Source organism: Stegostoma tigrinum, chromosome 34 (assembly GCF_030684315.1).
Source record: "Stegostoma tigrinum isolate sSteTig4 chromosome 34, sSteTig4.hap1, whole genome shotgun sequence".
NCBI lineage: Eukaryota > Metazoa > Chordata > Chondrichthyes > Orectolobiformes > Stegostomatidae > Stegostoma > Stegostoma tigrinum.
Window position 1 is genome coordinate 19169266 of NC_081387.1, and position 25648 is coordinate 19194913.

A 25648-nucleotide genomic window follows, 5' to 3' on the forward strand; every position below is an offset into this window, starting at 1 on the left:
ACCCAACCTGGAACACCCACCAGACCAGGCAATGATGGTATTAGATGAGGGGAAAATTGACATTCACTGAAAACTGTTAAGAGCTCAGATTGAGAGATAGTAGGAACTGCAGATGCTGGAGAATCTGAGATAACAAGGTGTAGAGCTGCATGAATATAGCAGGCCAAGCAGCATCAGAGGAGCAGGAAAGCTGATGTTTCGGACCTAGACCTTTCTTCAGAAAAGGAGAAGGGTCTAGGCCCGAAACGTCAGCTTTCCTCCTCCTCTGATTTTGCTTGGCCTGCTGTGTTCATCCAGCTTCACACCGTGTTATCTAAGACCGGGTCCCAATATGGGATTCAAACTGATGGTCCTGAGAAATTAGACCAAGCCTCTGGATGGCTCAGACACTATCACCTCACTCGGGAGAATTCTCCACCCCCTCACACCACACCCACCCAAACAACACCCCAACAACCCGCCCAAGAAAGACCCTGCCAATGCGTGGCAAGCTCGACTTGGGATCTGAAAGGGTCATTTCCCAGCATAATGCGTGCCCCTGGCCAGGCCCAGTGTTTAAGACACAGAAGAGGCAAAGTGGGCATGGAAAGGGGTTGGGGGAAGGGGTCACCTGCTAGCCGGACTGGGACAGGGTGGCAGGTTTCCACCAACACTTCCTGAAAGAAGGTGGGGGGGGAGAGGGTGTACGGGAGACAAACCTGATGAGGGGGTGTTAGGGACACTGGTCACCTTCAGCCAGCTTTTGTTGGGAAACTTTGCTGATGGTTATAGGAGCGGGCCTGGTCATTCCCCTTGTGATATCTCCTGCAGGGATCCAATGTCACCACCCCCCACCCCACCCCACCCCTTATGGACGAAACGGGGAGGGAGATGGAGCTGGCCCATGGAATTGGTGACAAGGGATTGGGAATGGTGAAAGGGAGGGCCATCCCCTCGCCCTCTCCCTCATTCACAGGATGAGGGCATCTCTGGCCAGGACAGGATTTATTACCCATCCCTAATTGCCCAGAGGGCAGTTCAGAATCAGCCACATTGCTGTGAGTCTGGAGTCACATGTAGGCCAGACCGGGTAAGGATGGCAGTTTCCTTCCCTAAAGGACATGAGTGAATGAGATGGGTTTTTCCCAACAAATTGACACTGGATTCACGGCCACCGTTTGCACTCTTAATTCCAGACTCTTTTTTTTGTAAAAAATTTGGATTCAGATTCCACCTCCGGCCCTGGCGGGATTCGAACCCAGGTCCCCGGAACATTACCGGGATCTCCGAGTTCACAGTGACGCTGCCACCAGGCCGCTGGCTCCCTACCCCGTGCCCTCTCGCCCCACCAACCGCACCAACCACCCCCCCACCAACCTTCAGCGACAGCTCCTACCCACAGGAGGGATGGATCACTGGGTTGTGTAAAAGAGTGAGTTGAAAGTGTTTCCTACCCGATGGCATCGTGCCCCTCCTCCTGGTCCTGGTCCTCACCGTCGCGGTGAAGCTCTCTCACCCGGCGGCCCCTCCCCGCGCTGCTGATGTTGTAGACCAGCACCATCAGGTTGTCCAGGTCCCTGTGACTGTGGTACGGGTAGATCATGTCGTGCCCGCCCGGCGTTTTCCGCACCCTCACGGCAGAGCGCAGGGCCATGCCCAGGCGCCACAGAAAACTCGACAGGCTGTGCCTGAGCCTCGCGGGCCTCAGCCGGGCCACCAGCACCAGCGTGCCCCCGGCAAAGCTCCCCGTGCCCGGCTGCTCACAGTCCGTGCCATCCCAACCACAGCTGGCCACACCACAGCCCCGGTCGCAGTGCCCGTCATTGTAGTGATGCTCACAGTAGGCGCCATATCGAGGGCTGTGCCGGTGGGAGGGGGAGTGGGATAAGGACCGGGGGAAGGGAGGGTGGGTTGGGGGCGGAGAGTGGGGTAAGGACCAGGGGGAAGGGAGGGTGGGTTGGGGGCGGAGAGTGGGGTAAGGACCGGGGGAAGGGAGGGTGGGTTGGGGGCGGAGAGTGGGGTAAGGACCAGGGGGAAGGGAGGGTGGGTTGGGGGCGGAGAGTGGGGTAAGGACCGGGGGAAGGGAGGGTGGGTTGGGGGCGGAGAGTGGGGTAAGGACCAGGGGGAAGGGAGGATGGGTTGGGGGAGGGGAGTGGGATAAGGACCGGGGGGGAAGGGAGGGTGGGTTGGGGGAGGGGAGTGGGGTAAGGACCGGGGGAAGGGAGGGTGGGTTGGGGGCGGAGAGTGGGGTAAGGACCAGGGGGAAGGGAGGATGGGTTGGGGGCGGAGAGTGGGGTAAGGACCGGGGGAAGGGAGGGTGGGTTGGGGGCGGAGAGTGGGGTAAGGACCGGGGGGAAGGGAGGATGGGTTGGGGGAGGGGAGTGGGATAAGGACCGGGGGGGAAGGGAGGGTGGGTTGGGGGAGGAGAGTGGGGTAAGGACCGGGGGAAGGGAGGGTGGGTTGGGGGCGGAGAGTGGGGTAAGGACCAGGGGGAAGGGAGGATGGGTTGGGGGAGGGGAGTGGGGTAAGGACCAGGGGGAAGGGAGGGTGGGTTGGGGGAGGGGAGTGGGGTAAGGACCGGGGGGAAGGGAGGGTGGGTTGGGGGAGGGGAGTGGGGTAAGGACCGGGGGAAGGGAGGGTGGGCAAAGACAGCAGGTACGGGTCAGAGAGAAAAATATCGAGTGCCACACTCACTCACACACACAGGCACACACTCGCACATGCTTATTCTGACATTCGCACATACTCTCACACACACTGGCACTCAAACTCAGTCTCACACTCACTCACTCACTCACACACATACACACACTCTTTTACACACACATATGCACACACACACCAACACATACTCTCACATGTTCACACTCTCACACACACTTACACTCTCTCACACACACATATGCACACTCTCACATACAAACTAACACAGACTCGCACACACACATGCACACACACACTCTCTTACACACACTCACTACACTCACTCTCTCACACTCTCATACACACACTCACGCAGTCTCTCTCTCTCTCACACACTGACACTCCCACTCACACTTATTCCCACACTCTCACACACATTAACCCAACCACAAAATATCCCCCAATCGTTTGGCAGCTGACAATGGACATGATGAAGGATGTTCTCCTTGTCATACTGTCAGACCTGTCACAGGCAACCTGTAAGATCATAAGGCATTAGGGCCGAACTGGGCCATTTAGCCCGTCAACTCTCCTGCACCGTTCAAAGAGATCATGTCTGACTTGATCACCCTCAGCTCCACTTTCATGCCTTTTCCCGGTAACCCTCAATCCCCCCACTGCTGATGAAAAAGCGATGTGCCCCAGCCCTCTGTGGTGAAGACGTCCACAGATTCTTGTCCCTCTGAGTGAAGTTCCTCCTCATCTCTGTGTGAAGTGGACGATGCCCCCGGCCCGAGACTGCCCCGCAACCTCTCCCCATCTCCCTTCTCAGGGGGCCTGTAAGAGCCGGGCACGTTCCGATAAAGCCAGCCCTCATTCCTCTGAAACCCTCGACCCACGAGCATGCGTAAAGCTCCCTGCTTCGACCTCTCTGTGTGGGGACAGCACTCAATATTACTTTGCACTGTTCTCCCACACTCTGCCTGCTTAAGCTCCAGGCCAAATGGAGAGCGGGCAATCGGCCAAGTTAGGGGGAGGTGTGCGTGGGGTTTCTTTTGGATCTTGCTGTGCGCCGATCGCGTTCCTAATTTTCTACTTCACCATTTGACGGGACTTGGCACACCGGCAGTCGGTTCACCACGTCCCCGCTCACCCACAACCCTCACAAGCCTCATGGTCCTCCCCCACAACGCCCACTGCCAACCGCCCCCCCAACTGACTGACACCTCACCCCCCCCGCCGACTCACTTGCAGGGTCCCGTCTGCCCTCGGCAGTCGAATCCATCGAACTGGCATTCGGCATTGTCACACTCCCGGTCGCACACCTGATCCCGGAAGCGGCTCCGGCACACCTGCGCTTCCTGGCACCTCCACCAGGGGTCGCCGGGGCAGTCGCCGCCATCCCAACCGCAGGCCGGGGTGTCGCATTCCGGGTCGCAGGATCCGTCTCCGGCCCGGGCCCCGCACCGATCTCCAGGGCAGACGCCCCACGGGGGCGGCCGGCAGCCGGGGCCCCTGGACCCGGGAGGGCACGGGCTCCCGTCCCGGCAGGCTGGCCCCCCTGTGCAGCCTTCCGAGGCCGAGCAGTCCGGGCCGGAGTAGCCCGCCGGGCACACACACCGCCCGGAGATGCACAGACCTCCGTTGAGACAGGGTCGTCTCCCGCAGGAACTCTGATTCTCACACTGTCCTCCGCTATAATTCTGAGGGTGGGGGGTGTTGGGGGAACCAAAGTGGAGGGGGCAGGGGAAACACAAAAAAAATTTACTGACTGCAGGGGAGGGGGGGCAGACAAAATCCATCAATGCGCTCCCCAACCCCACCTCCCCTCCTCCTGAATACGCCTCCCCAGACCTCCATCTGCCCCAGTGGATAGCGAAGGGCACCAGCTGGGCCTGTGAGGGTTCGTCAAATTTTTCTGTGGGTTTTGTCGGGGGGGGGAGGGTGCGAGTGGGAATTCTGAAATGTTACGCATATATTTCCCCAACCACCCCCTCCCAAACCGCGTTGCAGCGACAACCCTCACGCCTCTCAATCTCACCATCCCTACTTCCGTCTCTTTTCTTTCTCTTTTTGGGATCTTGCGTGGGCAGCACGCCCACTTTTCCTGGAATCAAGGGGCACAGCTCCGGGACGGTTCCCATTCCCCACGCACACCCCCCAACCCCATGTCACCTGACCTGCGACATCGCTGCCTGTTTTGGGGGTGGGGTGGGGGGTTGTTGGTGATGGCGGGGGTGATAGTGTTGGACAGAATGGGATGACGCCCTTCGGCCCACGGGCCCTGTGGCAAGGGCTGATGGTGGCAGGCTCTGATTCTGGGCCGTCTCGCTTTCTAAGCCCTTGCATGTAGGCCTGAATATTACCCCTCCCCCTCTCCGAAACCTCCCAAGTAGGGATTTGGAGGAGGGGGCAATTAATTGGGGATTATCCCCCTCCCCACCTCAACTGAGCCCCTCAAAGGCCTCGGTCCATCCCACCCCCAACCTGGGACATTCAGTCTTGACTGGATAAGTCGGGAATGGGCAGAGATGGGATTAGGGAGTGGGATGGCTGGGAAGGGGGGTGCAGGATTGAATGGGGAGGGGGTGGCGGGGGGGGGGGGGCATCCCAGCCTCCTGCTCGAGGCACCACTGAATTCCTGACCCGACTGTCCTGCACCACGCCCACTCAACACCCCTCCCGCCTCCCCCGACATCCATCCACCCCAGTAGATGGCAAAGGGCATCGGCTGGGCCTGCGAGGTTTCGATGTACTCACCGCCGGGCACTTGCACAGGAATCCGAGAGGCGTATTGAGGGCAAGGACGCAGCTTCCTCCATTCCTGCAGGGTCCGCTCGTGCAGCGGTCAATGACTGACTCACAACGTGGGCCTGTCGGAAAACACGGCAGGAGGGGGAGAGGGTAAAGGAGAGCGAGTAAAGGATAAAGGAGAGGGAGGAAAGGGAGAGGGAGGGAGAAGGAGAGATGGAGATAGAGAGGGAGACGGAGGGAGAAGGAGAGGGAGAGGGAGGGGTGTGGAGAGAGATAGAGGGAGAGGGGATGAGAGGGGATGGTGAGGGGGAGGGGATGGAGAGGGGGAGGGGATGGAGGGGGGAGGGGATGGAGGGGGGAGGGGATGAAGAGGGGGAGGGAGAGGGAAGAGGGAGAGGGAGGGATGTGGAGGGAGATAGAGGGAGAGGGGATGGAGAGGGGGAGGGGATGGCGAGGGGGAGGTGATGGTGAGGGGGAGGGAGAGGGAGGAGGGAAAGGGGGAGGGAGGGAGAGGGGGAGGGAGGGAGAGGGGGAGGGAGGGAGTGGGGGAGGGAGGGTGGAGAGGGAGGGGATGGAGATGGGGAGGTGATGGAGAGGGGGAAGTGATGGAGAGGGGGAAGTGATGAAGAGGGGGAAGTGATGGAGAGGGGGTGGGAGAGGGAGGAGGGAGAGGGAGGAGGGAGAGGGAGGAGGGAGAAGGAGGAGGGAGAAGGAGGAGGGAGAGGGAGGAGGTGGAAGAGGGAGGAGGAAGAGGGAGGAGGGAGAGGGAGGAGGGAGAGGGAGGAGGTGGAAGAGGGAGGAGGGAGAGGGAGGAGGGAGAGGGAGGAGGTGGAAGAGGGAGGACGTCAAAATGAAGGAAGAGAAGAGGGAGTGGATGAGGAGAAGAAGGAAGAAGTGAAGGGGGGAAGGGATAGGGCGTGTTGGAGGATGGTGGTGGGAGTGGATAGAGGGAGAGGATGGGGTGAGGTATCCAATGGAATGATCAGCCAAACCAATCATGGCATGGGCTCAGGTCCCACCACAGCAAGTGGTAAAACTGTAATAAAAAGCTGATTAATCCTGCCCATAGGAAGGGTGCTGTACATCGTGAAGGGGCTCAGGAAGGTTTTACACAGATGTGGCTGGAACGGGAGGGTGTCAGCTACAGGGAGAGAATGAATAGGCTGGGGCTATTTTCCCCTGGAGTGCCGGAGGCTGAGGGGTGACCTTATAGAGGTTTGTGAGGGGCGTGGATCGGGTGAATAGACAAGTCTTTCCCCAGGGTAAGGGAATCTAAAACTAGAGGGGCAGAGGTTTAAGGTGAGAGGGGAAACTTTTTCACACAGAGTGTGGTGCATGTAGGAATGAGCTGCCGGAGGAAGTGGTGGAGGCCGGTACAGTCACAGCATTTAAAAGGCATCTGGATGGGTACGTGAATAGGAAGGGTTTAGAGGGAAAGGGCTGAATACTGGCAGATGGGACTAGATTAATTTAAGAGATAATAGGTGCTACTGGGATGGCCACTCAGCCTGGATGGGTTAGACTGAAGGATCTGTTTCTGTGTTACACATCTCTGGGACGGCACTGATCTGTGTAGAGGGACTGAGTGGCTGGTGGGGACACGACTGATATAGACGGACCGAGTGGCCAGAGTGGGCACTGATCGGTGTACAGGGACAAAATGAGCACTGACCAGTGTAGTGGGACGGAACGGCCGGAGTGGGCACTGACCAATGCAGAGGGACCGAGCGGCCGGAGTGGGCACTGACCAGTGTAGTGGGACCGAACGGCCGGCGTGGGCACTGACCAGTGCAGAGGGACCAAGCAGCCGGACTGGGCACTGACCAGTGTAGTGGGACCGAGCGGCCGGAGGGAGTACCGACCAGTGTAGAGGGACTGAGCGGGTGGAGTGGGCACTGACCGGTGTAGAGGGACCAAGCGGCCGGAGTGGGCACTGACCAGTGTAGTGGGACCAAGCGGCCAGAGGGAGTACTGACCAGTGTAGAGGGACCGAGTGGCTGGAGTGGGCACTGACCAGCGTAGAGGGATCAAGCAGCCAGAGTTGAGCAGCCAGAGTGGGCACTGACCAGTGTTGAGGGACTCAGCGGCCGGAATGGGCACTGACTGGTGTAGCAGGACCTAGCGGCCACAGTGAGCACTGACCAGTGTAGAGGGACTAAGCAGCCGGAGTGGGCGCTGATCGGTGTAGGGGGACCGAGCGGCCGGAGTGGGCAATGACCGGTGCAGTGGGACCGAGCGGTCGGAGTGGGCACTGACCGGTGTAGAAGGACTAAACGGCCGGAGTGGGCACTGACCAGTGCAGTGGGACCGAGCGGCCGGAATGGGCACTGACCGGTGCAGTGGGACCGAGCAGCCGGAGTGGGCACTGACCGGTGCAGTGGGACCGAGCGGCCGGAATGGGCACTGACCGGTGCAGTGGGACCGAGCAGCCGGAGTGGGCACTGACCGGTGCAGTGGGACCGAGCAGCCGGAGTGGGCACTGACCGGTGTAGTGGGACCGAGCGGCCGGAGTGGGCACTGACCAGTGCAGTGGGACCGAGCAGCCGGAGTGGGCACTGACCAGTGTAGAGGGACTGAGCGGCCAGAGTGGGCACTGAACAGTGCAGTGGGACCGAGCAGCCGGAGTGGGCACTAACTGGTGCAGTGGGACCGAGCGGCCGGAATGGGCACTGACCGGTGTTGAGGGACTCAGCGTCCGGAATGGGCACTGACTGGTGCAGTGGGACCGAGCAGCCGGAGTGGGCACTGACTGGTGTAGAAGGACTGAACGGCCAGAGTGGGCACTGACCAGTGCAGTGGGACTGAGCGGCCGGAATGGACACTGACCGGTGCAGTGGGACCGAGCAGCCGGAGTGGGCACTGACCGGTGCAGTGGGACCGAGCAGCCGGAGTGGGCACTGACCGGTGTAGTGGGACCGAGCGGCCGGAGTGGGCACTGACCAGTGCAGTGGGACCGAGCAGCCGGAGTGGGCACTGACCAGTGTAGTGGGACCGAACGGCCGGCGTGGGCACTGACCAGTGCAGTGGGACCAAGCAGCCGGACTGGGCACTGACCAGTGTAGTGGGACCGAGCGGCCAGAGGGAGTACCGACCAGTGTAGAGGGACTGAGCGGGTGGAGTGGGCACTGACCGGTGTAGAGGGACCAAGCGGCCGGAGTGGGCACTGACCAGTGTAGTGGGACCGAGCGGCCGGAGGGAGTACCGACCAGTGTAGAGGGACTGAGCGGGTGGAGTGGGCACTGACCGGTGTAGAGGGACCAAGCGGCCGGAGTGGGCACTGACCAGTGTAGTGGGACCAAGCGGCCAGAGGGAGTACTGACCAGTGTAGAGGGACCGAGTGGCTGGAGTGGGCACTGACCGGTGTAGAGGGACCGAGTGGCCGGACTGGGCACTGACCAGTGTAGTGTGACAGAGCGGCTGGAGTGGACACTGACCAGCGTAGAGGGATCGAGCAGCCAGAGTTGAGCAGCCAGAGTGGGCACTGACCAGTGTTGAGGGACTCAGCGGCCGGAATGGGCACTGACTGGTGTAGCGGGACCTAGCGGCCACAGTGAGCACTGACCAGTGTAGAGGGACTAAGCAGCCGGAGTGGGCGCTGATCGGTGTAGGGGGACCGAGCGGCCGGAGTGGGCAATGACCGGTGCAGTGGGACCGAGCGGTCGGAGTGGGCACTGACCGGTGTAGAAGGACTAAGCGGCCGGAGTGGGCACTGACCAGTGAAGTGGGACCGAGCGGCCGGAATGGGCACTGACCGGTGCAGTGGGACCGAGCAGCCGGAGTGGGCACTGACCGGTGCAGTGGGACCGAGCGGCCGGAATGGGCACTGACCGGTGCAGTGGGACCGAGCGGTCGGAGTGGGCACTGACCGGTGTAGAAGGACTAAGCGGCCGGAGTGGGCACTGACCAGTGCAGTGGGACCGAGCGGCCGGAATGGGCACTGACCAGTGCAGTGGGACCGAGCAGCCGGAGTGGGCACTGACCGGTGCAGTGGGACCGAGCGGCCGGAATGGGCACTGACCGGTGCAGTGGGACCGAGCGGCCGGAGTGGGCACTGACCAGTGCAGTGGGACCGAGCAGCCGGAGTGGGCACTGACCGGTGTAGTGGGACCGAGCGGCCGGAGTGGGCACTGACCAGTGCAGTGGGACCGAGCAGCCGGAGTGGGCACTGACCAGTGTAGAGGGACTGAGCGGCCAGAGTGGGCACTGAACAGTGCAGTGGGACCGAGCAGCCGGAGTGGTCACTGACTGGTGCAGTGGGACCGAGCGGCCGGAATGGACACTGACCGGTGCAGTGGGACCGAGCGGCTGGAGTGGGCACTGACCAGTGTTGAGGGACTCAGCGTCCGGAATGGGCACTGACTGGTGCAGTGGGACCGAGCAGCCGGAGTGGGCACTGACTGGTGTAGAAGGACTGAGCGGCCAGAGTGGGCACTGACCAGTGCAGTGGGACTGAGCGGCCGGAATGGACACTGACCGGTGCAGTGGGACCGAGCAGCCGGAGTGGGCACTGCCCGGTGCAGTGGGACCGAGCGGCCGGAATGGGCACTGACCGGTGCAGTGGGGCAGAGCAGCCGGAGTGGGCACTGACCGGTGTAGAAGGACTGAGCGGCCGGAGTGGGCACTGACCAGTGCAGTGGGACCGAGCGGCCGGAATGGACACTGACCGGTGCAGTGGGACCGAGCAGCCGGAGTGGGCACTGACCGGTGCAGTGGGACCGAGCGGCCGGAATGGGCACTGACCGGTGCAGTGGGACCGAGCAGCCGGAGTGGGCACTGACCGGTGCAGTGGGACAGAGCGGCCGGAATGGGCACTGACCAGTGCAGTGGGACCGAACGGCCGGAGTGGGCACTGACCGGTGTAGAAGGACTGAGCGGCCGGAGTGGGCACTGACCAGTGCAGTGGGACCGAGCGGCCGGAATGGACACTGACCGGTGCAGTGGGACCGAGCAGCCAGAGTGGGCACTGACCGGTGCAGTGGGACCGAGCGGCCGGAATGGGCACTGACCGGTGCAGTGGGACCGAGCTGCCGGAGTGGGGACTGACCGGTGCAGTGGGACCGAGCAGCTGGAGTGGGCACTGACCGGTGCAGTGTGACCGACTAGCCGGAGTGGGCACTGACCGGTGTAGAAGGACTGAGCGGCCGGAGTGGGCACTGACCAGTGCAGTGGGACCGAGCGGCCGGAATGGACACTGACCGGTGCAGTGGGACCGAGCAGCCGGAGTGGGCACTGACCGGTGCAGTGGGACCGAGCGGCCGGAATGGGCACTGACCGGTGCAGTGGGACCGAGCAGCCGGAGTGGGCACTGACCGGTGCAGTGGGACCGAGCAGCTGGAGTGGGCACTGACCAGAGTAGAGGGACCAAGCGGCCGGAGTTGGCACTGACCAGTGTAGAGGGACCGAGCGGCCGGAGTGGGCACTGATCGGTGCAGTGGGACCGAGCGGCCGGAGTGGGTACTGACCGGTGTAGCCGGGCTGGCACTCGCAGCGGTAGGCGTTGACCAGTTGGACACAGCTCCGTGTGCCCGCAGGCTGGCAGGGGTTGGATAGACATTCATTAACGTCTCCCTCACAGCGATCACCCACAAAGCCGGCTGGGCACACACACGAGTATCCTCCAATTCTATCCACACACTGCCCACCGTGGTAGCAGAGCGGCTGGGGCAGTGCCAATCCCTGGGCACAGTCATCCACATCAACCTCACACTGCACTCCTGGGGGTGGGCGATGTGGGGTGGGGGGTAGGTGCAGGAGGGATGGTGGTGTCGGTGAGGGGTCAGGCGGTAACAAGAAGAGATGGGGAGGAGGGGAGGGAGATACGGTGAGGGTGGGAGAGACAGAGGAGGGGGGAAGGGGAGAGACGGGGGGGAGGGTGGAAAGGAAGGGGGTGAGTGTGAGAAGGGTTGGGGTGGAGAGGGAGACGGGGAGAGAGGGAGAGCGGTGTGAGAGAGAGGGAGGGAGAGGGAGGTGGGAGAAGGGAGAGGGCGAGATGGAGAGAAGAGTAAAGGGGGACAGAAGAGTGACAGAAAGGGGGAGAGGGAGGCATAGAGTGAGTGGGAGAGACGGCGGGAGAAAGGGAGAGAGAAGGGGAGAAGGAAGAAGGGGGCGTGGGAGAGAGATGGGCGAGAGAGTGAGCAAGAGGAAGAGAGTGAGTGGGAGAGAGGGATGGGGGATTAGGAGCGGAAGGGGGAGACAGAGAGACGGAGAGAGAGAGAGACAGAGAGAGAGACAGAGAGAGAGACAGAGAGAGAGAGACACACAGAGAAAGAGACACAGAGAGAGACAGAGAGAGAGAGACAGAGAGAGAGAGAAATGCCATTCAGTCCCAGAGCTGGGGGTAAATATGGACCAAAGCCCGGTTCACTCCGAGAGTATCTCCCCGTCATTACCCAGCGTGGGGAATTCACCAAACCATCACCTACTCCCCACCCTCAGACCAGCCCTCATCCCCACAGCCCCGGCTCAGGATCACACCCACCACCTACATGGGCTTTCGGATCCCCAGAGATCTCATCTATTCACCACAGAGATTTGTGGGTGATCTAGGAGGATACCCCAGTAGGGTCAGAGATCCAGTCCAACAGGACTGGGCTCGGAGTGGGGTGATCATATATCACAGAATCCCTACTCTGGGGAAGCAGGCCATTCTGCCCATCAAGTCCACACCAATCCTCTGAAGAGCATCCCACTCAGACCCACCTGAACCCTATAACCCTGTGTGTCTTCACCCCTGAACGCTACGGGCAATTTAGTACGACCAATCCGCCCAACCTGCACATCTTTGGACTGTGGGAGGAAACAGGAGCACCCGGAGGAAAGCCACGCAGACACGGGGAGAATGTGCAAACTCCACACAGACTGTTGCCTGAGGGTGGGATCAAACCTGGGTCCCTGGCACCATGAGCCGCCGTGCTCCCCCGCCACCCCTCGGGAGACACTGTGTGCGGAAGGGCCATCTCTCAGCTTCTGAGGAGGTCCAGCTCTGCCAGTGAGTGAGGTGTTTGTCAGCGAGACCTGATATGTGTGTGTCAGTGTAGGTGTATATATGTGAGTGTGAGTGTGTGTCAGTGAGTGTGTGTGTTTCAGTGTGAGTGTATATATGTGAGTGTGAGTATGTGTCAGTGAGTGTGTGTATCAGTGTGAGTGTATATGAGTGTGAGTATGTGTCAGTGAGTGTGTGCGTATCAGTGTGAGCGTATATATGTGAGTGTGAGTATGTGTCAGTGAGTGTATATATGTGAGTGTGAGTATGTCAGTGAGTGTGTGTGTCAGTGTGAGTGTATATATGTGAGTGTGAGTATGTCAGTGAGTGTGTGCGTATCAGTGTGTGTATATATGTGAGTGTGAGTATATGTCAGTGAGTGTGTGTGTCAGTGTGAGTGTATATATGTGAGTGTATGTGTCAGTGAGTGTGTGTATCAGTGTGAATATACATATGTGAGTGCGAGTAAGTGTCAGTGAGTATGTGTGTATCAGTGTGAGTGTATATATGTGAGTGTGAGTATATGTCAGTGAGTGTGTGTCAGTATGAGTGTATATATGTGAGTGTGAGTATATGTCAGTGAGTGTGTGTGTCAGTGTGAGTGTATATATATGAGTGTATGTGTCAGTGAGTGTGTGTATCAGTGTGAATATACATATGTGAGTGCGAGTAAGTGTCAGTGAGTGTGTGTGTCAGTGTGAGTGTATATATGTGAGTGTGTGTGTCAGTGTGAGTGTATATACGTGAGTGTGAGTATGTGTCAGTGAGTGTGTGTGTTTCAGTGTGAGCGTATATATGTGAGTGTGAGTATGTATCAGTGAGTGTATATATGTGAGTGTGAGTATATGTCAGTGAGTGTGTGTGTCAGTGTGAGTGTATATATGTGAGTGTGAGTATATGTCAGTGAGTGTGTGTGTCAGTGTGAGTGTATATATGTGAGTGTATGTGTCAGTGAGTGTGTGTATCAGTGTGAATATACATATGTGAGTGCGAGTAAGTGTCAGTGAGTATGTGTGTATCAGTGTGAGTGTAGAGATGTGAGTGTGAGTATGAATCAGTGAGTGTGTGCGTATCAGTGTGAGTGTATATGTGTGAGTGTGAGTACGTGTCAGTGAGTGTGTGTGTATCAGTGTGAATATACATATGTGAGTGCGAGTAAGTGTCAGTGAGTATGTGTGTATCAGTGTGAGTGTAGAGATGTGAGTGTGAGTATGAGTCAGTGAGTGTGTGCCTATCAGTGTGAGTGTATATATGTGAGTGTGAGTATGTGTCAGTGAGTGTGTGTGTTTCAGTGTGAGTGTATATATGTGAGTGTGAGTATGTGTCAGTGAGTGTGTGTGTCAGTGTGAGTGTATATATGTGAGTGTATGTGTCAGTGAGTGTGTGTATCAGTGTGAATATACATATGTGAGTGCGCGTAAGTGTCAGTGAGTATGTGTGTATCAGTGTGAGTGTAGAGATGTGAGTGTGAGTATGAATCAGTGAATGTGTGCGTATCAGTGTGAGTGTATATGTGTGAGTGTGAGTACGTGTCAGTGAGTGTGTGTGTATCAGTGTGAGTGTATATATGTGAGTGTGAGTATGAGTCAGTGAGTGTGTGTGTTTCAGTGTGAGTGTGAGTGTTTTCATGTGCATGTCTGAATGTGTCTGTGGGTTTGTTTCAGTGTGAGTGTGTGTGTGTGTGCATCAGTGTGAGTGAGTGTGTGTGTGTTTTCGTGTGCAAGTCTGAGTGTGTGGGGGTGTGCTTCAGTGTGTGAGTGTGATTATATGTGTGTTTTTCAATGTGTGAGTATGTGTGTGTAAGAGTGTGTGAGTGTGAGGGTGTGTGAGTGTGAGAGGGAGAGTGTATGTGTGTGTGAGTATGAATGTGAGTGTGAGTGTGAGAGTGTCAGTATGTGTGTGGGTGAGAGAGTGTGAGTGAGTGAATATGTGTGTGCATGTGACTGAGTGTGTGTGTGTGTGTGTGTGTGAGAGCGTGTGTGAGAGCGTGTGTGTGAGAGCGTGTGTGTGAGAGCGTGTGTGTGAGAGTGAGTGTGTGTGTGTGAGCACGTGTGAGTGTGAGTGAGCATGTGTGAGTGAGCGCGAGTGTGAGCACGAGTGTGAGTGTGAGTGTTTGTGTGTGTGTTTGTGAGAGTGTGTGTGTGAGAGTGTGTGGGTGAGAATGTGTGTGTGTGTGCGTGAGTGAGCGCGTGAGAGTGAGAGTATGTGTGTGTGAACGCGTGTGTGAGCACGTGTGAGTGTGTGTGAGTGAGCGCGTGTAAGTGAGCGCGCGTGAGTGTGTGTGAGTGTGTGTGTGAGTGTGTGTGTGTGAGTGTGTGTGAGTGAGTGCGTGTGAGTGAGCGTGTGTGAGTGAGAGTGTGAGTGAGCGCAAGTGTGAGCACGAGTGTGAGTGTGAGTGTGTGTGTTTGTGTGTGTGTTTGTGAGAGTGTGTGTGAGTGAGCGCGTGTGTGAGCACGTGTGAGTGTGTGTGTGAGCGCGTGTAAGTGAGCGCGTGTGAGTGTGTGTGTGTGTGTGTGTGAGTGAGCGCGTGTGTGAGCGCGTGTGAGTGTGTGTGAGCGTGTGTGTGTGTGTTGTGTGTTGTGTGTTGTGTGTTGTGTGTTGTGTGTGAGAGAGAGAGATGCTGGATCCCTGCTGTGCTCGCAGTGACAGGGTGATGAGATGATCCTCCAGCCCCTCTCCACATTTCCCACCCGGAGGCCTGATCCTTACCCTGGGTGCCATACGGGCAGGAACATTTAAAACTGTTGATCAGATCAATGCAGGTCCCACCGTTGTGACAGGGCTGTGACCGACACTCATCGACCTCTTCCGAGCAGTTTGTGCCATAGAAACCGGGCAGACACTGCCAACAGGGGCAAAAAAAAAGAGACTCCTCAATGTTTTAGTACTCAGAAAGCATCGTGCAACTGAATGAACAAATGTTAAGGTGACATTATCAAGGCCATACTTAGAATGAATTTGGAAGAAGTCACACTCAGTGAAGCACCAGTTGATGTGGTGTATATGGATTTCAGCAAGGCGTTCGATAAGGTTCCCCACAGGAGGCTATTGTACAAAATGCGGAGGAATGGGATTGTGGGAGATATAGCAGTTTGGATCAGAAATTGGCTTGCTGAAAGAAGACAGAGGGTGGTAGTTGATGGGAAATGTTCATCCTGGAGACCAGTTACTAGTGGTGTACCGCAAGGGTCGGTGTTGGGTCCACTGCTGTTTGTCATTTTTATAAATGACCTGGATGAGGGCGTAGAAGGATGGGTTAGTAAATTTGCAGACGACACTAAGGTCGGTGGAGTTGTGGATAGTGACGAAGGATGCTGTACGTTGCAGAGTGACATAGATAAGCTGCAGAGCTGGGCTGAGAGGTGGCAAATGGAGTTTAATGCGGACAAGTGTGAGGTGATGCACTTTGGTAGGAGTAACCAGAAGGCAAAGTACTGGGCTAACGGTAAGATTCTTGGTCGTGTAGATGAGCAGAGAGATCTCGATGTCCATGTACACAAATCCTTGAAAGTTGCCACCCAGGTTGACAGGGCTGTTAAGAAGGCATACAGTGTTTTAGCTTTTATTAATAGAGGGATCGAGTTCCGGAACCAAGAGGTTATGGTGAAGCTGTACAAAACTCTGGTGCGGCCGCACTTGGAGTATTGCGTACAGTTCTGGTCACCGCATTATAAGAAGGATGTGGAAGCTTTGGAAAGGGTGCAGAGGAGATTTACTAGGATGTTGCCTGGTATAGAGGGAAGGTCTTATGAGGAAAGGCTGACGGACATGAGGCTGTTTTCATTAGAGAGAAGAAGATTGAGAGGTGACTTAATTGAGACATATAAAATAATCAGAGGGTTGGATAGGGTGGATAGGGAGAGCCTTTTTCCTAGGATGGTGACGGCGAGCACGAGGGGGCATAGCTTTAAATTGAGGGGTGAAAGATATAGGACAGATGTCAGAGGTAGTTTCTTTACTGAGAGAGTAGTAAGGGAATGGAACACTTTGCCTGCAACGGTAGTAGCTTCGCCAACTTTAGGTACATTTAAGTCGTCATTGGATAAGCATATGGACGTACATGGAATAGTGTAGGTAAGATGGGCTTCAGATCAGGTCGGCACAACATCAAGGGCCGAAGGGCCTGTACTGTGCTGTAATGTTCTATGTTATACTGCTGCTAGAAATGGCAGCACTCAGCAAAGCACACTCCGAATATGTGTGTGTGAGAGTGTGAGAGTGTGTGAGTGTGTGAGAGTGTGTATATGTGTGTGTGGATTAGTGTGTGTCTGTCCATGCGTATGTTTGTATATGTGTGTGTAAGCGTGCGCATGTATATGTGTGTGCATGTATTTGTATGTGTCTGTGTGTGTGTGTATTTGCGCATGTGTGTGTGTGCATCTGTGTGTGTGTGTGTGTGTGTGTATCTGCGTGTGGGTGTATGTATTTGCGTGTGTGTGTGTGTGTATGTATTTGTGTGTGTGTGCATGTATTTGTGTGTGTGTATGCATTTGCGTGTGTATGTGTATGTATTTGCGTGCGTGTGTGTGTGTATTTGTGTGTGTGTGTGTATTTGCGTGCATGTGTGTGTGTGTATCTGCGTGTGTGTGTATGTATTTGCGTGTGTGTGTATCTGCATGTGTGTGTGTATTTGCGTGTGTGTGCGTGTATTTGCGTGCATGTGTGTGTGTATCTGCGTGTGTGTGTATGTATTTGCGTGTGTGTGTGTGTGTGTGCATCTGCGTGTGTGTGTCTATGTATTTGCATGCGTGTGTGTGCATCTGCGTGTGTGTGTGTGTGTATTTGCGTGCATGTGTGTGTGTATATGTGTGTGTGTGTTTGTATGTGTGTGTGTATGTGTGTGTGTGTGTGTGTATCTGCGTGTGTGTGTGTATTTGTGTGTGTGTGTATTTGCATGTGTGTGTGTGTCTCTGCGTCTGCATGTGTGTGTGTATGTGTGTGTGTGTGTGTGTATCTGCGTGTGTGTGTGTATTTGTGTGTGTGTGTATTTGCATGTGTGTGTGTGTCTCTGCGTCTGCATGTGTGTGTGTATGTGTGTGTATCTGCGTGTGTATGTATTTGCATGCGTGTGTGTGTACGTATTTGTGTGTGTGTATGTATTTGCATGTGTGTGTGTATTTGCGTGTGTGCGTGTGTGTGTATGTATTTGCGTGTGTGTGTGTGTATTTGCCTGTGTGTGTGTGTGTATGTATTTGCGTGTGTGTGTATGTATTTGCGTGTGTGTATGTATTTTCATGTGTGTGTGTATGTATTTGTGTGTGTGTGTATGTATTTGCGTGTGTGTGTGTATTTGCGTGTGTGTGTGTGTATATTTGCGTGTGTGTGTGTATATTTGCGTGTGTGCGTGTGTGTTGTATGTATTTGCGTGTGTGTGTGTGTATTTGCCTGTGTGTGTGTGTGTGTGTGTATGTATTTGCGTGTGTGTGTGTATGTGTATGTATTTGCGTGCGTGTGTGTATGTATTTGCGTGTGTGCGTGTGTGTGTATTTGTGTGCATGTGTCTATGTATTTGCGTGCGCGTGTGTGTGTATTTGCGTGTGTGAGTGTGTGTGTATGTATTTGCGTGCGTGTGTGTATGTATTTGCGTGTGTGTGTATGTATTTGTGTGTGTGTATGTGTGTGCGTATCTGCATGTGTGTATGTGTGTATTTGCGTGTGTGCATGTGTGTGTATTTGTGTGCGTGTGCGTATGTATTTGCGTGCGCGTGTGTATGTATTTCTGTGTGTGTACATGTGTGTGTGTGTATTTGCGTGTGTGTGTATGTATGTATTTGCGTGTGTGTGTGTGTATCTGTGTGTGTGTCTGTGTGTGTGTGTATTTGCGTGTGTGTGTATGTATGTATTTGCGTGTGTGTGTGTATCTGTGTGTGTGTGTGTGTCTGTCTGTGTGTGTGTGTGTATTTGCGTGTGTGTGTATGTATGTATTTGTGTGTGTGTGTGTATGTGTGTATGTATTTGTGTGTGTGTGTGTATGTGTGTATGTATTTGCGTGTGTGTGTATCTGTGTGTGTGTGTATCTGTGTGTGTGTGTGTATCTGTGTGTGTGTGTGTGTGTGTGTGTGTGTCTGTGTGTGTGTGTGTGTATTTGCGTGTGTGTGTGTGTGTATGTATTTGTGTGTGTGTGTGTATGTGTGTATGTATTTGCGTGTGTGTGTGTGTGTGTGTGTGTATGTATGTATTTGTGTGTGTGTGTGTGTATGTATGTATTTGTGTGTGTGTGTGTATGTGTGTATGTATTTGTGTGTGTGTGTGTGTGTGTGTGTGTGTGTGTGTGTGTGGTAGAGACAGTGTGTGAGAGATATAGAGTGGGTGCAGTTTGGGTCTCCTTATCTGAGGAAGGGTGTTCTGCCGCTGGTCGGAATGCAGTGAAGGATTATCATACTGACCCCTGCGGTGGTAGGTCTCACATATGAGGAGAGAGTGAATCAGTTAGGATAATGTTCAGCGCAGTTTAGAAGAATGAGGGAGGTGAAGGATCACACAGTAAACCACAAAATCCCAGCTGGACTAGATGGGGTAAAGGATTTTCCCAAAGAGCGGGGATCCCAGAACCGGGGGTCGCAGTCAAGTATACAGGGTGGGTCATTGATGACTAAGATGAGGAGAAATGTCTTCACCCAGAGAGACGAAAGCCTGTGCAATTCTCTGCCACAGCAAGTATTTGCGGCCAAAGCATTGAAGACTTTCATAAAAGATGCAGCTATAATCCATAAGACTAGCATGTTACAACAGTGCGGGGTCGAAAGCGGGAGCGTGTTACACAGTAGGATGACTAACTGTAATCGTCGTGAATATGGAACAGATTTGAAGGGATGAACGGCCTCCCCTTTCCGATGTTTTATGTTTCTAAGCTCACAGACGGTACAGCCAACACGTTGCTGAGGCTGCCAACGGTGGGAAGATGAAATGGAACTTGTCTTATTGACACTAAGTGCCATTGTCTAATTTTAATCTTTGGAGTTTTGCACTGAAAATCTGGAATAATTTTGAGTGGCGTGGATCCGGTACGCCAGAGAACAAAATCAGGCACTGAGCCGCAGTGTCTTGCCTGCACCAGCTGGTGGTGGTGTTGCTCACCTTTTGCTGAACGCCATATTCAGGCTGTTGACAGGTTGTGTTTGTGTTTTGATTCATTTGTGGGACGTGGGTGTCACTGGCTGGGCCCCGCAATTATGACCCCATTACCATTGAGAAGGTGGTGGTGAGCTGCGTTTGCCCTGGATGGTGTCAAGCTTCTCGTGTGTTGTTGGGGCTGGATTCATCCAGGCACGTGGGGCATATTCCATCACACTCCTGTAGTTGGTGTGAAGGGGGTGGGGTTTGCGGTGGGGAGTGTCGGTGGTTGCGGTGGGGAGCGTCGGTGGTTGCGGTGGGGAGTGTCGGTGGCTGCGATGGGGAGTGTCGGTGGTTGCGGTGGGGAGCGTCGGTGGTTGCGGTGGGGAGTGTCGGTGGCTGCGATGGGGAGTGTCGGTGGTTGCGGTGGGGAGCGTCGGTGGCTGCGGTGAGGAGTGTCGGTGGTTGCGGTGGGGAGCGTCGGTGGTTGCGGTGGGGAGCGTCGGTGGTTGCGGTGGGGAGTGTCGGTGGCTGCGGTGAGGAGTGTCGGTGGCTGCGGTGGGGAGCGTCGGTGGTTGCGGTGGGGAGCGTCGGTGGTTGCGGTGGGGAGTGTCGGTGGCTGCGATGGGGAGTGTCGGTGGTTGCGGTGGGGAGCGTCGGTGGCTGCGGTGAGGAGTGTCGGTGGTTGCGGTGGGGAGCGTCGGTGGTTGCGGTGGGGAGCGTCGGTGGTTGCGGTGGGGAGTGTCGGTGGTTGCGGTGAGGAGCGTCGGTGGTTGCGGTGGGGAGCGTCGGTGGTTGCGGTGGGGAGCGTCGGTGGCTGCGGTGAGGAGTGTCGGTGGCTGCGGTGGGGAGTGTCGGTGGTTGCGGTGGGGAGTGTCGGTGGTTGCGGTGGGGAGCGTCGGTGGTTGCGGTGGGGAGCGTCGGTGGCTGCGGTGCGGAGTGTCGGTGGCTGCGGTGGGGAGTGTCGGTGGTTGCGGTGGGGAGTGTCGGTGGCTGCGGTGGGGAGCGTCGGTGGTTGCGGTGAGGAGCGTCGGTGGCTGCGGTGGGGAGCGTCGGTGGTTGCGGTGGGGAGCGTCGGTGGCTGCGGTGGGGAGCGTCGGTGGTTGCGGTGGGGAGCGTCGGTGGTTGCGGTGGGGAGCGTCGGTGGTTGCGGTGGGGAGCGTCGGTGGTTGCGGTGGGGAGCGTCGGTGGTTGCGGTGAGGAGCGTCGGTGGTTGCGGTGGGGAGCGTCGGTGGTTGCGGTGGGGAGCGTCGGTGGTTGCGGTGGGGAGCGTCGGTGGTTGCGGTGGGGAGCGTCGGTGGCTGCGATGGGGAGCGTCGGTGGTTGCGGTGAGGAGCGTCGGTGGTTGCGGTGGGGAGCGTCGGTGGTTGCGGTGGGGAGCGTCGGTGGCTGCGGTGAGGAGCGTCGGTGGCTGCGGTGGGGAGTGTCGGTGGTTGCGGTGGGGAGTGTCGGTGGCTGCGGTGGGGAGCGTCGGTGGCTGCGATGGGGAGCGTCGGTGGTTGCGGTGAGGAGCGTCGGTGGTTGCGGTGGGGAGCGTCGGTGGTTGCGGTGAGGAGCATCGGTGGTTGCGGTGGGGAGCGTCGGTGGTTGCGGTGGGGAGCGTCGGTGGTTGCGGTGGGGAGTGTCGGTGGCTGCGATGGGGAGTGTCGGTGGTTGCGGTGGGGAGTGTCGGTGGTTGCGGTGGGGAGTGTCGGTGACCCCTTACCTGGCAGGAATACTTTGCGACCAAATTGTGGCAGGTGGCCCCATTCTGGCAGGGGTTGGGTTGGCACTCGTCCGTCTCTGTCTCACAGTAGCTGCCCTGGTAGCCTGCTTGGCACTGGCAGTAATGAGAGTTTCCAGCTTCGAAACAGCGCCCGCCGTGCTGGCACAGCCGCGAAATATCCAAACCTGGCAGGGAAGGAGGGGAAGAGAGGGCCAGGCGGTGAGAGAGACAGAGATAATTTGTCCCCAGCTCTGTGTATTACCCTCACCCAGCATCACCCACCCGCCCACCTACCAACCAACACCCCCCAACACCCACCCACCTCCCTGCAGACCAACATACCCCCACTTCCCCACTTCCCAACACACCCGCAACCCCCCAGCAATCAAGACCCCCCACACCCACCCCACTCCCCACCAGCCAACAGCCTCCACACCCATCCACCAACAAACGCCCCCCACCTCCCACCGACCAACACCCCCCCACCCACCGACCAACCGCACCCCCACCTCCCCACTGACCAACACCCTCCCACCGCCCAACTGACCAACTCCCCCCACACCTCCCCACCGACCAACCACACCCCCACCTCCCCACTGACCAACACCCCCCCCATTTCACCACCGACCAACACCCCCACCCCCCACTTCGACCTTGGCAAGGGGTGATGTTAATTGTCCCTCTGGCAGCACAGAACCTGAGCAGCAAACCAGCAGCACTTGCACTGGCCAGGACACAATCGCAAGAGTGCACAGTCTCAAAGGGAGCGATGATTCAGACTGTGCGTGAATGCATCTATCGTCTGCCGCACCACTATCTGATTGAAGGAGGCTGTGAGCGTGCTCCGTGGTGGAGCAATCAGAAAGACACAATCCCTCTCCAACCGTTCCCTTGCGCAGAGAAAACTGGGGCTCCCCCCCCCCCAACACTGAGAAATATGGCACTCTTGTGAATCGGTCCTGACGGGTGCAAGGAAGGGCAGGTTCCGACCGCTGGCCCAAGGGGTGACGAAGTGAACGCGGCTCGGCGGCCTCACCCTCTTACCCCTCTCGGCAGCTGCAACCTCACAGGAGACCTTGGGCACGTCGCAGTAAAGCCCCGACCAGCCCATCTTGCACTCGCAGTGGAAGGTGGTGTTCACCTGCTCGCACCGACCATCGTTCTTACACACGGGTTTGGCGCACCAGTTTATCAGAGTCTGCGGCAGGGGGAAGGTTGGAGAAAAGCAATGATGAGAGACCGGAGAGGTAAAGGCTGAAGGCTTTGCTACACCACTGCCCTGAGAGGAAAACGAGTGACCAGCCAATACCCGTGAGAGGGCTGTGGGTGGATGGTTGGAAGGAAGGTGGGAACGAGCAAAAGCTTCCACAGCTTAGACTGAGGCAGCGAAAAGTTATTGTCGAGAAAGGGTAATCTTTTGGGTTTCGATTAAGCACGAGGCTGTGGCCTTGCTGAAATTCACATAAGCTGCCCCACCCTACAAGCTCACCTTCTCAATAAGTTTTTCCAGATTTGTTAGGTGTGCCCTCCCCCTGACAAAGCCACGTTCGCACCTTGCCTCTCCAAGTGGCAAATAATTTCCTCCTTCCCCTCCAACAGTTTCCCCACCACTGACGTTTGACTCATGGGGCTAATAGTTCCCTGGGTCCATCTCTACCACCCTCCCTGTAAAGTGGCCATCCTCCAGTCCTCTGGCACTTCCCCCGTGGCCAGTACGATTTTGGGTCAGCGGGGGAGTAATTTGCTCCCTCAGCCCCCACAGCAGCCCGGGATACAACCCACCGGGGCCTGAGGGCCAGCCGACTTTTAAACCAGCCGGAACCTCCAGTCTCCTTGCTTCTCATCTCCCTGCAACGTCGCAGGCCACCTTCTCAAATTCTACACCAGCATCCTCTCTTCTCCCGAGCAAAGACTGACCTGAGGTATTCATTTAACGCTTTACCAACGCCGGCCAGCTTCGTGCACGGGAAACACATTTAAAACGCATTGTTGGTACCGCCATAACTCACTGAGATAGGAAACTTTGCACCTGGACATCTCCTTTTCTGGCCACGTCCTTAAAATCTGCTGCGGCTTTCAAAGGCGAAAATCTTCAACCCATCCTCAGTCCCTCATCGGCCCTAATCTTTCCCTGGTTATTCCCTTCCCGTCAAAATACTTGTAGAACTTCCTGGGCATTTCCCTAATCTTAGCTGCTGGCATTTTCTCATGTCCCCTCTTTGCTCATTGAGACGTTTTCCTGAAACTTGACTCCCATGCCAACAACCAACCCCTTGTGCTTTCTTTACTCCTTTTGGATTTCTCTGGTTTTGCCCCACTATCTCCACCGTGATCTCGGTCATGTCACCTGCACCCTCCCGGCACTCGCGTGTGACCCTTGACCTCGTTTTAAAAAAAGGGTAGACTTTTGGGAAGGACTCGACCCAGACAGGATGCGAGCTTCGTGTCCCCTGGAGGTGGGGTCGAGGGTTCACCTCCTGGGGTGCGATCGAAGCGGTGATCGCTCCCGTTTGAAAACCCCGGAGACGTCAAGCGGATGGGACAGTGGAAGTGTTTGGAGGATGGCTGTCAAGGACTGAAACGTCGGAGGGGTTTAGTGGGACGGAGACCATTGAAAGAATGAGCCACACGAGGGGCGAGTCAAGCTGAAAGGTCCACGAGGCTGGAGAGCAAACTATTTGAGAGAAAGCTCCAATTAATGTCACAATTAAAGGTGCCAGTGCCCGAGCAAGGTAAGCTCCAATTGCACAGATCAGCTACAGGCGCAGAACAAAGACATAAAGTGCCCAAACATTCAGAGGAACTCGAATGCGAACCAGGCACGGTCGAATGGAATTGACAGGGGAGATACCGAAAGACTTTTCCTCCACCCTCCCACCCCAGCTGGGGAGCTGGACGGCAGTCATAGCAACAGGAGTAGGCCGTTTGGGCCATCAAAGGCATTCTATCCCAATCACTTCAATACTTTGATCCACCCCATCCCCATAACTCTGTGCAACAATCATGATCAGAATCAATCTCGACCCTAGGCATCCTGAAAGACCGAGCTTCTGCGGCCCTCTGAGGCACTGAATTCTCTGAGTTTAAATAAAAAGATTGCTTATCTCAGACCGAAGTGACAAATCTGACCACCCTCTTCCCCCCGAAACCCCAAGATTATTTTTAACTTGTGTCCCTTGGTTCCAGACTCCCCAGCCTTGGTAATCAGGTACACCAGTCTTTTGCAGACTGCAAAACTTTCGGGAATTCAGACCCTATCTTCCTTCATAGGACAGCCCCACCACGTTGGGAACGCATCCGGTGAGCTTTTGTTGCATTCTCTCTATGACAATAATATCTTCCATCAGGGGTGGCTCAGCGGTTAGCACTGCTGCCTCACGGCACCAAGGGACCTGGGTTCAACTCCAGCCTCGGGCAGCTGTCTGTGTGGAGTTTGCACGTTCTCCCTGTGTCTGTGTGGGTCCCCTCCCACAGACCAAAGATGTGCCGGTTAGGATGGATTGGCTGTGCTCAATTGCCCCATAGCGTCCAGGGATGTGTGGGTTGGCCATGGGAAATGCAGGGATAGGGTTGGGTCAGTGTGGACTTGTTGGGCTGAATGGCATGTTTCCACACTGCAGGGCGTTCTATGAAGGAGACCAAAACTGCACACCCTGGTCTAAGTGCGATCTGACCAAGCTCCTACATAACTGGAGCAAGACTTCATGTTTCAAACCCTCTTGCAATAAAGGTTAACCTTCCTGTATGCTCGTCTCCAGTGACTTATCAACAGGGGTACCCAGGTTCCTATGTATATCTACATTTGCCAACCCTTCAACAAATGAAAAATACTCGACACGTGTGGCTTTCCTACCAAAATGGACACTCATGTTTATCCACGTTACGTTCCACCTGCTACATTTCTGCCCATCCTCTAAGCCTACCTAAGTCCGCCAGAAACTGCTTTATAATATTCCCGCTTAGCTTTGCATCATCCACAAATTTGGAAATATTACGTATGTTCCCCAACTCCAAATTAATAATAAATTTTGCAAACAGCCAGGGCGCAAAGCATTCATAGAATCCCTGCAGTATGGGGGTAGGCCACTTGGCCCATCAAATCCACATGAACTCTCTGAAGTGCATCACACCCATATCCACTCCCATACCTTAAAACCCTGCATTTTTGACCATGGTCAATCCACCTAGCCTGCACCCTCCTGAACACTAAGGGGCAATTCAGTGCAGCCAATCCACCTAGCCTGCACCCTCCTGAACACTAAGGGGCAATTCAGTGCAGCCAATCCACCTAGCCTGCACCCTCCTGAACACTAAGGGGCAATTCAGTGCAGCCAATCCACCTAGCCTGCACACTCCTGAACACTAAGAGGCAATTCAGTGCAGCCAATCCACCTAGCCTGCACACTCCTGAACACTAAGAGGCAATTCAGTGCAGCCAATCCACCTAGCCTGCACCCTCCTGAACACTAAGGGGCAATTCAGTGCAGCCAATCCACCTAGCCTGCACACTCCTGAACACTAAGGGGCAATTC

General features: G+C 56.0%; 1 protein-coding gene across 1 annotated transcript in view; it reads right to left on the reverse strand.

The window, feature by feature from the left end:
- The window catches only part of LOC125446313 (neurogenic locus notch homolog protein 1-like), a 128339-nt gene that overhangs the window by 23105 nt on the left and 79586 nt on the right, over window positions 1-25648 (reverse strand). The window contains exons 20-26 of the mRNA XM_059639448.1: window positions 22161-22314; window positions 21117-21301; window positions 15068-15200; window positions 10839-11090; window positions 5383-5495; window positions 3871-4325; window positions 1434-1838 (exon numbers count right to left, since the gene is read on the reverse strand). Of these exons, the coding sequence (XP_059495431.1) occupies window positions 1434-1838; window positions 3871-4325; window positions 5383-5495; window positions 10839-11090; window positions 15068-15200; window positions 21117-21301; window positions 22161-22314 (1697 nt within the window). The remainder of the gene's footprint in view (window positions 1-1433; window positions 1839-3870; window positions 4326-5382; window positions 5496-10838; window positions 11091-15067; window positions 15201-21116; window positions 21302-22160; window positions 22315-25648) is intronic.